The sequence below is a fragment of the Mastigoproctus giganteus genome, chromosome 6 (genome assembly GCF_048544385.1).
Source record: "Mastigoproctus giganteus isolate SK-2022 chromosome 6, ASM4854438v1, whole genome shotgun sequence".
Taxonomy (NCBI): Eukaryota; Metazoa; Arthropoda; class Arachnida; order Uropygi; family Thelyphonidae; genus Mastigoproctus; species Mastigoproctus giganteus.
Window position 1 is genome coordinate 10,611,413 of NC_143580.1, and position 15,192 is coordinate 10,626,604.

Sequence of the window (15,192 nt, forward strand, 5' to 3'; positions counted from 1 at the left end):
GCCCACATTTCAGCAGCATAGAGGAGTGGACGTTTTAGGCGCATCAGCAACTTGGGCCATATTTCTTTGTATATAATACGTCTGCAAATTGCGTGTGTTCTGTGATCGATTTGCTGTTTGCTGGATGAAAAACCTGCGTTCCAAGAGAAAAATCCTGCTACCCTCTCCTGAGACCGATTAACTCAGTCACGATAGGAAAAAGACCCACCCATAAAAATTCCTCTCGTCATTGACGGGATTCGAACTCGGGTCTTTTCCACCTGATGTGGGGAGGATGCTAATTATACCAATTGTGCATCCTGCAAGGGTAGAGGGGTGATAATTTGAAAGGATTTGTCACCTTTTCTAAAACTGGCTAAATGCGAGCAAATTTCCAGGCAGAAGTGAAAACGCCTTATAAATGGAACAAGTGAAAATAATATTTATTATTTTTAAATATGAAAATCATGAAATAATAATGCACACATATAACAAAATAGTACTATATTTTTCTAGTTTAAAAAAAAAACTTTATTACATAGTGTATCACATGGTGCCGGAATTTTTTGTGATTTGCAGAGACTGTTACGGACCAATCTTGGGTTGTCATCGTCTATCTGGCTGATTTGTAAGCATGAAAAAAAAGAAAAAAGAAAAAAGGGTTCTTAATCATTAAGAAGAACAAAGAAATTCGATCGGATTGATTTTGTTCCATTTCCTCGAGAAAACCTAACACTTTTCATACGTCAAGTGCTGAATCTGCATCATTTGAAACTTACTGCGCGTTTCTGTTGTTTTTTTTTTTTTTTCTCTCTTTTAAGCGTCTGCTTTTTATGATTCTCGTCTGCTATAGTGTTTTCACTTTTTTTGTTTTGTTTTATGTGAAGCCGTTCTGTGCTTTCATAATGACCCCGTTTAATTTATGCTAAAAGTTTTAAAATGTAACAAACATCTTAAAATAAATCCTAAGTGTAATTAACGAAGACATTGTTTTCCTGCAGACGACACGTATGCATGCAGACTCAGGTATCCACCAGACCAGTACGACAACAGGAAAGTTATACCCGTCCAGTGTACAAAAGTTACAGCCATCCGTGCGAACACGAAAAAGAGAAGATTTGTAATTCTGCCAGGTAAGTTCCTCGTGAAGCTATTTGCACTTGAATTTTGCAGTACCAGCGTAGAGTTATTGAGGCAGGTGCCTTTTCTCTCTAACGATTATTTTTAGCCACGCGCTGTTTGTCTTAATGCTTTAATTATTTGTTTATTTCTTTTATTAGGGTGGTGTACGAAATTGCTTTCAGAACGACCTATAAAATGTCTACTGCTAATGAAACGGTGTACGTTTGCTGTAAGGGATGGGCTCAAACCTCACCTACGGCAAGAAACTGTAACCAAGGTAGGTGTGTACAGGAATACTTAACTCCATATATTACGTATACAAACAAGTTAGGGCAAAATAAAAGAAAAAAAAGGGCAAAAGAAAAGAAAAAAAGGGCAAAAGAAAAGAAAAAAAAAGGGCAAAAGAAAAGAAAAAAAGGGCAAATGCTGCGACGCAACTTAATCCAACCAGGAAAAGAAGTAATTTATGGAATGGCTAGTTTTAAAAAGAAATAATAATAGTAAAACAATTATTTTAACAGGGCTTATATTCTGTTTATCGTAATTATATGATTTTAGATTACCGAAAAAAAATTTCGATTCTATTGAAATTTTTCGTTTCGACGCCATTTTTAAAAAATGGCGTCGCAGAATGTGAATTTTTTACAGATTAAGTTAGGTCTATATTTAAATAAAAAATATGAAGTTTTATTTCTTTCAATGCTAGCTGAAGTTGGGGGGAGGCGTTTGGGGAGATTTAGCATTCAATTGAATCCATTGCTGCTCAAAGTATTCATCAAAACTATGCGAGTTTTGATGAATACTTTGAATAAATTTCAAATTATTTCTGAATTCAGATCTATGCAATGTAAAGGTATATTTAATTTATTATTATTATGTTTTTTCTCCTTATCTGTATTTATTTATTATTTTTTTCTCATCCCGCAATGGAAACTGGAACCAGATGCTTGGGGTGGTTGCTTTGTCCGGCTATTATTATTATTGGTCAAGTTAATGTCTGACTCTCCTACAGATGTTCAGAATCGCAGCTTTCTGGAGTTCCTTGTAGGAGGTATTCTCTGAGAGGCCTGTTGCTGCTAGGGTCTTATGTAAGCTGTATGGCAAAATGCTGGTGGTTGACACGGGTCCACGTCAATTCCTTGCAAGGCAATTCGGTGCATGACAATTTTCGCTGTATGCTACAATTTGGTGCATGACAGTTCGGTGTATTCGAAGACAATTTGGTGAATAACATTTCGCTGTATGTGACAGTTTGGTGAAAGACAATTGGTGCCTACAACAATTCGGTGTATGAGCGAAAAGAGAAATATTTGTAATATCTTTAATCCAAAAAAACCCTCGTGGGTAGCACAGTTGGCAGGATCGTTGTGCTCCCCCGCCGGGTGGAAAAGATCTGCGTTCGAATCCTGTCGATGACAGTCGGATTTTTTGGATCTTTTTCACAACGCGGCTGAGTTAGTCGGTCTCAGGCCAGCTTAGCATGGTTTTTTCTCCCGGAAACTGGGTTTTTCGCCCAGCAAACAGAAAATCGGCCTCAATTTTATAATAATAATAATAAAATAAAATAAAAATCTCAATGACAATAATCCAGATAAGATTATTTATTATTATTGTTTTAACATGTCTACTCAGTTGAATCCTAGCTTTTCCAAGGATGTGAATTAGTTGAGGATTGGGAAGCTGAAATAAAATTAGGCGAGCAGACACAATGAAAGGAACAGAAGTAAAGATTATCACTGTGAAAATTAAAGCCATACGATAATCCTGGCAGCCTGATCCTGTCTGTGTGTGTACTACGTCTGGGTGATCACCCTGCATTCGATTCTTTCTGGAGCATGATGGCATCGTCCACATGTTGTCTGCCACTCCGGGCTCCTTGGCGATGTATTTTTTGTAGTTACTGGTGTTGATTACTGGTCTTAGATGGCGAGTACGAATTCTTCAGTCTCAGGCAGGAGCCTCCCGCTCTTGCGTACATGTTGGAATATTTTGATGCAGAGCTGGCAAGACAGATAGTCCGCTACCTCTAAGGGTCTTGTTACTTTAAAGTTCATCCCTAACGTCACCTTTGCCACGTTAGAGTCCACTCAGAAATGGTTTCATCCTGGTCTGTACACTCTCTATTTACTCTCTGGTCATGGCTCCCTTAATGCCAAACTTGCAACTTTCAACCTTGCTGAATCACCTCTCTGTTCTTGTGGCGACCCAGAAGACTGGGAACATATTTTATACCACTGCCATCAATACCAAGATCTTCGACAGAACCTTCTTCTCTCCACCAGTATCACTGTCCCCGGAAATGAGCCAGACTTCCTGAGCACCAGAGAAAACTTCCAGTCCCTGCAAGAATTTGCTCGTCATGCTTTTGATCGCCGGAGACGTCTTCACACTCAACTACGGAATACTTCCTAGGAGGAAGGCTAGGAGGCTAGCTGGCACTGGCTTTTGGCCAGTGCGGGACGAGATATATATATATATATATATATATATACTTTTTTTTTTCTTTATCTTCAATTTTATATTTTATTTGTTTACTTTTATTTTTATTTATTTATTTTTGTATATATATATATATTTTTTTTTTTCTCTTAATTTAATTTAATTTTATTATTACTTTTTTTTTTTTTTTTTTTTTTTTTACTTTTGCTGGTTCGCTGGGTTTGGGCTGCCCGATGGACAGGATTTTATTATCTAGTTTTTATTATTTTCTTAGATATATATATATATATTTTTTTTTTTTCTTCTTATTATTATTATTTTTTTTATTATTATTATTTTTTTTATTTATTTATTTATTATTTTTTTTTTTGCTCTGATATTAGGGCAGTAAGAGCTGGCCTAATACATGCGTAGTTGTGGCCTACCTCCTCGTGGTGTAGACGGACATTGGGCAGGCTTTCCAGGTGATCACCTGCCTGGTGACAAAACAGCCAGAAACAACTAAACAACACACACACTGCACGAACATAGCGTTACACACATTTCTGGCCTTTTACAGTGCTTTCTGTAATCATCACAGTGTACAAAGCCGGAGATGAATTGACGTTCAGGTGCCGTCCTGCATAAGGTACTATACATGTCTACATGTCTTGCATACATAAAATTGCATATGCTGATGATTTGGTGTTATGTGTTAAGGGCAATTCTAGGTAAATTTTAGAGAATAAATTGTCTCAAGGGTTAGATAGTTTAGCGAAGTAGGCTAATTTGCATAAACTAGTAATTTCCAGAACTAAAACAGTAATGATGCTTCTTAAAAGGGAGGTTATATTATCAGCATCCCCCTAAGGCATTAATTAATGGGGTACAGATTCCCTTGTTAGAAGAGGTTAAGTACTTGGGTTTAAGAATAGACGACAGCCTTTCATTTTTAAGTGGGGCAATTTTTGCCCCACTTAAATCATTTACATGATAAAGTTAAAAGGTTTTCCTCTGCTATAATCAGAATAACAAGGTCGGAATGGGGTTTGAAAAGAAGAGTACTCAGTTTATACTACAAAGCTGTTTTTTTTACCTGTAGCATATGGAGCGTCTGTGTGGTATCGCAGAATAATTATCGTAAAGATTAAACAGAAATTGTGGTCAGTTCAGAGGTCTATGCTTTATGCTATAATGAATGTATGTAGAACAGTTTCAACCAATGCTATGCAGGTGTTTTCTGGCCATTTACCATTAGATTTGTTTATAGTTCATCAGGCATATTGTTATTTTATTAAGAAAGGTGTGACTGTCTCGTTCATGAACATTAGTTCTGATCTAACTAGTGACTTGGCCACACCGAATGCGCTTCTCTCTCAATTTTTCTCTCCCCGAACTTTACACTTCCCTTCAAGTTTGGCACGCCTCCCCCAAGGATTCCAACCAATCTTCTTTTTCTGTTTAAATTTCCGTTCCTTCCTATTTTCTAACATAATTTCTCCCAAGCTGTCTCCCTAGCGCGCAAACCAACCCCTTTCGCGAACTTTCTTATTTTTTTCTCACAGGCAGTATGACCCTTTCATATCCACCGGCAACTTCCAAACCAACACATTTTCGTTTCACACCTTTCTCTATAAAAGTATCCCAACACCCAAAAATCAGTCAGCCTGACGCCGGTTTATTTGATGCGAACACTGGACATCCACTGATTTCCTGTTTTTGGTTCTAACGGTGTCATAGATCAAAGGAGGCGCTTCGTATAATCCCGTTTCACGTCCTATTGTTCTTCTCTAAGCAACCTCATCACGCTCGTTCTCAAATGGTACCCCTTTACCTAGTCCTGCTGCCCCTATTTGCTCTCTCATATTATTTGAATTACTTGTTTACCCCTTTGCTACTATTCTTAATTCTCACGCTTAAACTATCCATTACTAAATCTAGCGTTCTTCAAACTTTAAGATTACTTCTAGCAAAACAAATATTTTTATTTTAATTTGTAAGATTTTACATCTTACAATATACATATATACATACCTTGAGCCATGCGTTGAAAGTCATTTTATCTATGTAGTCTTGATGGAGGTCATTGTAGTGTCCCCACTCAATCTAAGGGCAGGAGATGTCTCTTTGCTTAGGGTGAGTGGGGCATGCCGCTTGTTTATCTTTCTTATGGCCTAGTAGATTGGCACTGTGTTTTTCTGGAAGTAACCCTTCAAATTCTCAGTGGCTTTACTGTATTGTTCAGTGAAGTCTATCAAACTCCTTCGAAATCATAGAGGAGTATCATACATTGGTGTTGTGTTTTCCTGTAAGTAATCCCACAGGTTCATAATGGCCTTCTTTTCTTGTTCAATGAGGTCAGCCGGTTCCGTCTATCCTTTTCGGGCTATGGTCAGTCTCTCGATGGCCGACTTAGGGTGTTGTTGGCGGCTCTTCGTCATAATTATCCTGGTCAATCTCATAATCTCCTCCAGTTTGGTATTGGTTTAATCTTTGATCCCGAAGGACAACGTTAGCAGTGGGACTGCGTAAGTGACTGTGACCATGTTCCAGCCTTTCAGCTTTGATTTTATGAGGCTTTTCAGTCTCTGATGATATTTTTCAGTCAGGTGGGCCTTGATCTCCTTGTGTTCTAACTGGTGAGCCTGTATCATACCCAGATATTTGTAGTCTCTCCTATAATGGCTTCAATCTCTTCATTGGTGCTAGTCTTCGCGGTAACACGTGGTATCGTCACCGTCCTCCCCCACACTAGGTGTAAAAGGCCTGGGTGTGAATCCTATGGATGACGCGAGGAACTTTTATGGGCTCTTTTCCCCCTGTGGCTGAGTTAGTCGATTTCAGGCGTAGATAGCAAGCCTTTTTTCCTGGTAAAAGTGGGGTTTTTGGTCCAGAAAAGCAGGCAAATCGACCAGAGAATACACGCAATTTACAGACACAATACACGTGGGTAGTTGAATTAACATTCCGGGTGACCCCAATATAATAGTTTATAATAGTTTCACCGGTGCTCAGCTGGCAGTTTCGGCCGACTGGATGTCCTTGATCGAATCCAGGTCTTGAATTTGTCTAGGTCAAATTGTATCCTGATGTCAGTGCTGAACTCTTCAGTGATCTCGAGTATCTGTTAGAGTTGGTTCGTTGTGCCATAGAGTATAATGTTATCCATATACATCAGGTGAGAGAGTGTACAGATTCTTCTTTTTTTTCTTTTTTTTTTTTTTGGTGGTGGGGGGGATGTCCTAACTTGGTGTTATTGAGCATGGTGGACAGTAGGTTGCGTGCTAGACAGAACCATAGTGGACTCAGGGCATCTCCAAGGAAGATTCCTCTTGTGTTGGGGATCGGTCTGGTCGTGATGATCTCTACCTTTATGGTGTTTCTCCATTTCGCTATGGTTGCTTTTAGGAAGTGTCAGTGTCAGGTTGACTTTGTAGATCTTCAGCGTCTCTATTAGCCAGCTATGGGGCACGGAGTCGAAGGCCTTGCGGTTGTACGATGTAGGCCGTGTACAGGTCGCTGTGCTTCTAGTAGGCTTGCTCCATAACTGCAGTGTCAATTGTCAATTGCTCCTTTCATCCTTTGCTCATCTGCTTACATTCCTTCTTCTGTTCGGCCATGATGTTCTACCCACTCCAGATGGTCTGATATCTTCTTAGTTATGGATTGTCAGGATCTTCTACATTGTTGGGAAACAGGTGATTGGTCTTTATTTCGCCGGGTTTGTGGTGCCTTTGTCGTTAGCCGTTAGGTAGGTGATTTCTTGAGAAAGAGACTCTGGGATTGTGTCAGGGTGCATTATTATTTGAGTGAACTGCTCCGCGGTGTGCCTATGCGTGTGCAACTGATCTTGTTGATTTTTCCTGATCGACTGTTATACACTGGTCTGCAAAATTTAAGGACCAGTCAGGTTTTCACCTGTAGCTTCTCATAGGAGTGGCCTGGATATGGGAAAATCATACCAAAGGAAACTCGTGAGGTACAGAAGTACAGAAATGATGAAGGAAACAACACCGACACAAAACGGAAACAAAACGGTACAGAGGGACTTTATTCAAAAATGGCAACATAGCACTGGATGCCATGATATAGATGCACCACTACCAAAGATGGTGTCTAGTGTTACTTCGTTGTTGTGGAGGTAATCCGATACTATTGACTGATTTAGGTGGTGTGTTACTTGCCACAGTCTGCGCGGGTAGTAGCACAGTGATATCGTCACCGCCCTCCCCACACCGGGTGGAAAAGGCCCGGGTTCGATTCCCGTCCATGACGCAAGGAACTTTAATGGGCTTTTTTCACTCCGTGGCTGAGTTAGTTGATCTCAGACGTAGATAGCAAGGTTTTCCCCCCAGAAACGGGTTTTTTTCTTCCAGCAAAACAGGCAAATCGACCAGAGAACACACGCAATTTACAGACACAAATACAGGTTTATGTAAGAAATTACGGGTAACCTTAATATAATAATTTGAATTTTTTTTTTTTTTTTTTTTTTGTTACTTGCCACAAGATTCTGTTGGGTCTCTGCTTTAGTATAGTGTGGGTATTTGTGGGGTCCATTCCCTCGAATTCTGCTAGGGCCTGCTTCCACTCTTCATCTATTATTCTGGATATCGCGACCTCGTCTGTTTTCACTTCGGCTGCTTTGGTTGTAGTTCTTGTGCTTGGTGCTCCTCCTCTCCAGTTTTTATTAGGTTGTTTCCGTATTATTCGTTGTTGTTTGTGGTTGGTCGCTCACATCCTACTTGATTTTTTCTAAAATTTTAGGAGCTATCACGTTCTTCGTGATGATGGACCATCACGAAGAGCGTGATGGTCCATCACGCTCACAAATAGCGTCTCTGGTCTGCTATTTGCTGTTCGGTGACCTAAACAGTCAAGAACCATTCCAACCACTTGCTGTGTAGTTTCATCATGTACATTGTCATGTTTGTATCTAGCTTCGTTACTTCGTAGTATGCTCGCATGATGAACGTATTCATTTGGATGCTCTACTTCATATATTGGCTTCTTCTTCCTTTCTGGGTGATCGCTAGCACAGTTAGGCAGGAAGCATTTCCAGTTGGTTAGGCTGGGTGGTCTTGCCCTTCAGTTGTGGTAGCCATATGGGAGACGTGCCACTTACTCAACTGTCATCCTCAAGAGACTGTCTCCGACTTTTCGAAACCTTCCCTTCTGCCTATGGTCTAAACGCGAGTCACTTTAGCCTGCACCACACTCGATGCTGTATGTTCAATATTTCTATTTCTCATCTTCATCCAACTGATTAGCTTAGTAGTTAATGGGATGGACACCAGATGGCGCCACTATCTACTCGGCTGTCACGTTAATTCTGTTTTTATCGTTTCAAAAATTCTATTCCTAAATAGGATACAGTGGCGGACAAAAAAACTGCATCACTTGTGAATTTTGCAAATAATGTGTCTTGCGCTGCATTGTGGGTTGCAGAAATGTTCGAAATGCATTTGTTAGATGGGATATATATCTCTGTGAATGAAATCCAATAAAAACATTCCACCTGATATACCTAATTGCCATAAATATCTTCCCAGAGGGCAAAATGCGTAATTAATGGAAATATGAGAAATCATGACAACCAAACATACATATTGTTGTTATTTGGAGCATTAGCAACTAAGGCCACATTGCTCCGGGGATATGCGGTGGTCATTCCATGACCTTTCCGCATCCGGTGGGGACGGGCTCGAACCCCGGTCTAATCAAGAAGCCTCCTTCTCACCTGGCTACGGAGGCACCAAACCAAACATACATTTTATTGCATTTACGTGTACAAACTGAAATGACAAGTTAACCTAATAGTATTATGTACTGTAAATCAGCAAAATAAGTCCTCAATATTTAGTTGTTCCTCCTCGAGCTGCAATTATAGTCTTGCAACGATCTGGCATAGAATTCATCAACTTCTGGATATACGGTTGCCCAACTTCGTGGTAGGTACCACACCCTTACAATGCTCTCCTTGTTGGCTTCTTCTGAGCAATTTTAGAAGACATTATGGACCAGCAATTTTCAATAGGGTTCAAATCTAGACTGTTGCCGGGTCAGTCCAATACTGTAATGCCAGCATTTCTGAGGTATGACTGCACCTTAAGGGAGCACCTTAAGCATGGTGTAAGTATGTTTCAAGTCTTGCGAGACAAGAAGATAAACTCATCATTAAATCTAAATAGAATAAAACCTACAAATTTTGCTGTGTGGCAAGGTGCCGAGTCCTGTTGAAAAATGCAGTTTTGGACGTCTGTGTGGTGATCCCTAATAACGGGTTTCTGGCACTCCTACAAGATATCAGTCTAGGTTTCTACATTCACCGTTCCGTTAATGGACTTAATGCGCCCCACCCCTTTGCTTATTATGCATCCCCAGACCATCTCACCCGACCGGCGGAGAACTTTACAGTCGGTGTTATGCAGTCAGGATGGTATCCCTCCGATTTTCGTCTTCTGACATATCGCTTCCCATCCGAGCCATGCAGGTTGAATTTCGATTCGTCAGAAAAGATGACGGTGTCCCATTGCTCTTTTGTCCATGAAACATGCGTTTTGGCCCAAGCAAGTCGCGTGTTCCCCATTTGTTGGGTCAACAAAGGCTTCTTGGGCTGATAACCATGCAGACCACATTCCGAAAGCCGTCTTTAGATAGTTCGTGCACTTGTTTCAACACCAGAGGCCATCTCAAAGTCCAGTTTTAGATCAGTAGCCCTAGCATGGCAATTACGAAGGCATAGCCGTTTCAAATATCGATCTTGGGAAGGCGTAGTCACTCTCTTACGACCTGATTCAGGTCTTCTCTTCACTCACACTTTAATTTAAGCAACCGGGATGCTGTTGACTGATGGAAGCCTATTTTTTCAGCGATAGCACGCGTAGAAAGCCCTTCCTGGGACAGAGCAACAGATACACTTTTTTTTCTTGGTGTCAACTGAACCATGCTTACACCTCCGCAAAACAGGATACTAATGAGCGTGTATACCCTTCCAACGCCGTATTTATAGAAACGGCTGATGCAATACCTTGCAATTACTGTCTGATGCAATAGAAGCGTTATCTGACACAATACTTTCGCTTTGCGACAAACGAAATGACTGTCATCAAACAATATCCTATACGTTTCACTACAAATGTTACTTTTTTTAAGGTGATGCAGTTTTTTTGTCCGCCACTATAGAATTCAACTTTCCTTGAAACCAACTGCAAAACATATACACCATTCTTGTAAAAGGGCTCCTGCTTTGTAGCCCCTTCCAGAATGATGAAAACTTTTTCTAAAAACTCAAAATACATCTCGGGAAGTCAAAATTATTAGATGCAAAACAATCAAAATATCATACATTTCGGGAAGTGTATTATATTCTTGATTGTTTCACTTTAATGTACAACCAAATTTTGTGTACACTGTCAATACATTGGAATCGATTCGCAGGGCTGGCGCTAGTGGTTGTGACGCTTGAGGTAAAATCTTGTAAAGGCGCCTAATTCATATCGTATCTTAACACGCATATATATGCAGTAGCACATCTTGCAGGGCCTATTTTAGGCGGCGCCTGTGCCAAGTGCCTCACTTGTGCAGCCCTTTCTATAGATTTCTTTGAATATTTCGTAAAATTGCCACCTTATTAGTGTTTCAACACCTTAAACTTTAAAATTTCACACTGAATACAGTTTTATGTTTTCAGTTATAAACAGTTAAACATTCTGTAGAATTACCTTTCCCATTCTCTCTATTCATGGGAACAATTTATGCAACTCCATATATTACCTTTCCCTTTTATTCGCTTTTCCAACCTGATGGTCATCCTTCTGATCAGCTACACCTTTTTCAAATGCGTGTAATGTATGAGGCCTATTTTCTCCACGAAAAGCTGCCCCTTCCTATCAGTTGATGAATACAAGGAATTGTACCTCAATGTTTTTCATGCTGTCTTGAAGAAGTAATTTGTTCCCTCGGAAGCTACACTGCTGTGGCGCTCTCAAGTTTCTCCCTGTTCCTTGGAGGAGTGACTAATGGCTGACTGTCTTGGTTTTTTCTACGAATGAGGTCGCACCCACGGGCGTTTTTTAGAACTGGTGACCTACCTAGACGATTATCGCTGCCCCTGCTAATCGATGTAAAAAAAGATTAAACCATTTCCTTATGACATGTTAAGGGGCTCCCTTAAGAAACGACTCTAGGATTCTGCTTCGTTCTTAATATCGATTGGTCTTAGAATATAATTGCTTCTTGTTTTCAGAAATCTTATTTCTCTGTTTTCTTTTTTCCAGGTTACTTTCCAGTTTCTGAACACCATACAAAAAACTAGCCATATGCGGTGTTTAGGGCATATAATGATTGAATACATGTTTGCTTGCAGCATGAAATTAGTGTATAAGGGTAACTGTTTTTTTCTATTTACAGGTTACCAACTATGACTGGAGAAACAAAGTTTCCACCACAAAGGATGGGACGCAGAAAAATGTCAGTGTGGCAAAAAAGGGGTGATAGTAATTTCGGAAGAAGTAGCTATATTGGTGTTTCAGAAAGAATAGTAAAAAGAGTTTTTAAGAAATGGTGTGAGTTAATCCAGAAATCTGTGGAAGAACTCTCGTTGAAAGTTTGTATCTGATTTAAAACAAGAAAAATTGCTGAAAACAGTTAACTAAGGACCTCATCAGCTGATTTCTGAAAGAACACTGTGAAGAGACTTGCATAATATGAATATCTGGAATGGGGTCTTGACCAATGTTACCAGCTGCGCATAAAAATACTGGCTAATATGGGCTAAAAGATATAAAAACTTGACTGTTGATGATTGGAAAGCTGTGATGTGGTGTGAGGAATCCAAGTTTTGCCTACACTGTAATGATGCCAGGCATCGAGTTCGTGGGACAAGCAATGAGGCATTTCATCCAGACTGTGTGGAAGGTGTGCAAGTTGGTGGTGGGTCAGTGATACTTTGCGGATGTTTTAACTATTATAAACTGGGTCCCCTACTTGAAGTACCAACCAGGATGAATCAGGCTGTCTATACAAATATTCTGAATGATCAGATTGTGCCTTTTACTGAAAATAACATTTGAGGTACACTCATTAGAGGGACATTGCAAAAGAAATGTTTTAAACTAAAACGAAGAAATGTTTCTGCATTTGAATTTGCCAGACAAGTCACCACATTTTTTTTTCTTTTTTATGAAAACCCCAAACATGAAAGGTATCAAAACCTATAGTACTTAGTACCGTGCATGGGTTGAAGGAGAAGTATGGGAGGGAGGGGGATTATATCCTGTACAGACCATGCTACCCTCGCCTGAGACCGATTAACTCGCCACCCGTATGGCCCTCGTGGGTAGCACGTGGTCCATACGTTCCTCCCGTCCTCCCCACACCGGTTGGAAAAGACCTGAGTTCGAACCCCCTCAATAACGCACGGAATTTTTATGGGTCTTTTTTACAATGTCGCTGAGTTAATCGGTCTCAGGCGAGGGTCGCATGGTTTTTTTCTCCCGGGAACTCCTGTTTTTCGTCAACCAAACAGCAAATCATTATACAAATATGGCGCAATATGAACTAAATTGTTGATGCGCCTAAAATCTTGCAACACCCAACCAATCAGAACGTATGGGACGATCTTCAACGGAAAGTGGAAATACAACAACATCATCCACGAAAACTAAATTTATTATACCCAGCTGTTTTCGGATTGGTCTAATATTGATATAAACTATATAAGCGGTCTAGATTAATCCTAACCAACGAGAATTTAAGTGACTTTGAAAATGGCATGGCTATCAGACCATCGCACCAGTTTGAATATCTAGGAAACTGCAACCCTGGTGTTATTTTCTTGCACGATTCTTCTCGGAGTGTATCGTTTTGAACAACGAGCAAATAACATCCAACAAATACAGAACCTGCAATAGGAAACAGCTGGTTGATGCGAGAGGCCAACGGATTCTGACGAGTTGTACAGGGTTACAGAAAGCTTAGTCAGTGAAATAACTTGGTTGATTGGTTGTAGTAGGGTTTGAAGCGCATCAGCAACTTAGGCAACACTACGCTTACATAATGTCTGTAAATTGTGTGGTCTGTGATTAACTTTCTATTTGCCAGAGGAAAAAACCATGGTACCCTCGCCTTAGACTGATTAACTCGCCACCCGTTGTGAAGAAAAGCTTATAAAAATTCCCATCTTCAACAATATCCGTTAAATCAAGATGTTACTATATTTGCAGTATACGAGGTGTGGCAATAAAATTCCCGGACGTACTGTTTGCGGTCGTGATGTTCGATGAGTTTGAAAATAAACGGAAGCGCTATGTTAGTTCCAACTTCCGCCAACAGATGGTGGCACAGAGATTCTGACAGATTTCGAGTAACAACCAGTTTAGTTAGTAGCGTTTACCTTCCGTGTCACTATTTTTCAATGGAGCTGCGAACGAATATTAAATTTTGCTTTAAACTGGAAAAATCTGCAACAGAAACATACGAAATGTTAAAAACTTTATGGTGATGAAACGTTAAATCGTGTTTGAATCTCACTGTAAAAGACGGACGTGAGGATGTTCTCAATGACCCAAGAAGTGGACGTCCGACAACCTCTAGAAATGAAGACAGAGTTGCAAAAGTTCTGTAAATTGTGACAAGAGATCATCTTTTGACCCTCGCAATGATGGTTGATGAACTGGGTCGTCAAATTCTGCACGAAGATTTAGGGAAAAGGAAGGTCTGTGCAAAATATGTGCCGCACAGTCTTACGGATGAGCAGAAGCAACGAAGAGTGTCATCATGCGATGACTTCATCCAGACTTGTTAAGACAATCCTAATTACCTCGACCGTATTGCCACTGGAAATGAGTGTTGGCTGCCAGAGACAAAGTGTCAGATCATGCAGCAGGCTTCAAAATAATTACCAAGGCCCAGAAAGTTTGGTTTAGAGAAGTTCAGGATCAAGATGATGCTTATCATGTTTTCCGCAAATAGGATATTATTCCTTCACAAGGAATTTGTACCTGAAGGGATTTGTAAAGAAGAGTCAAAGCTGCGTTCTACGTGCAGGTGCTTCAAAGATTATTGAAGCCCATTTCCCGAGTGAGGCCTCAATTTCGAGAGAAAGGAAGCTGCCTCTATTGCACGACAATACCCTAGCTCATTCCGCACTTCTAAAGACATTCTGTTGAAACATGGCATTGTACAGATCAGCCATCCATCTGCTCTCCGGAGCCAGCATCAGTGGACTTCTTCCTCTTTCCCAAAGTAAAAACTGTCCTCAAAGGAAAGAGATTTCAGGACGATGACAAAATAAAGAAAATCATAACCACCGAACTGAACAACATGCCTTTGGACGCCTTCGCTGATGCCTGGGAAACTTTTAGAACGGTGTAATAAGTGCATTCAATCAAGTCGTGATTACTTTGAATAAAAATAAAACTATTTTTAAGCTCCTTCACTTTGTGTTCTTTTTATTGTACCAGTCCGGGAACTTTATTGCCACACCTGATATATATGTGAATGTTTTTTTTTTTTTTTTTTTTTTTTGTTAGTGCATCGGCCTCTGTGGCCATATTGCATCTCCCAAGGTTTTTGCATTTTCTACTCTGATCCAAGCCCGAAGCGGGATTCGAACCCGCGACCATATATATATATATGTGAATGTGCGCGTGCATCTGTCTGTCTTTGTCA

The 15,192-nt window shown here is 40.2% G+C and overlaps 1 protein-coding gene across 3 annotated transcripts in view; it reads left to right on the top strand.

The window, feature by feature from the left end:
• LOC150083905 (epidermal growth factor-like protein 8) overlaps nt 1-15,192 on the top strand; it is a 113,611-nt gene that overhangs the window by 70,222 nt on the left and 28,197 nt on the right. For all 3 annotated transcript variants that reach the window (XM_090374945.1, XM_090374946.1, XM_090374947.1), the window contains 2 exons: nt 981-1,112; nt 1,260-1,378. In XM_090374945.1, coding sequence (XP_090231071.1) covers nt 981-1,112; nt 1,260-1,378 — 251 coding nt within the window. The remainder of the gene's footprint in view (nt 1-980; nt 1,113-1,259; nt 1,379-15,192) is intronic.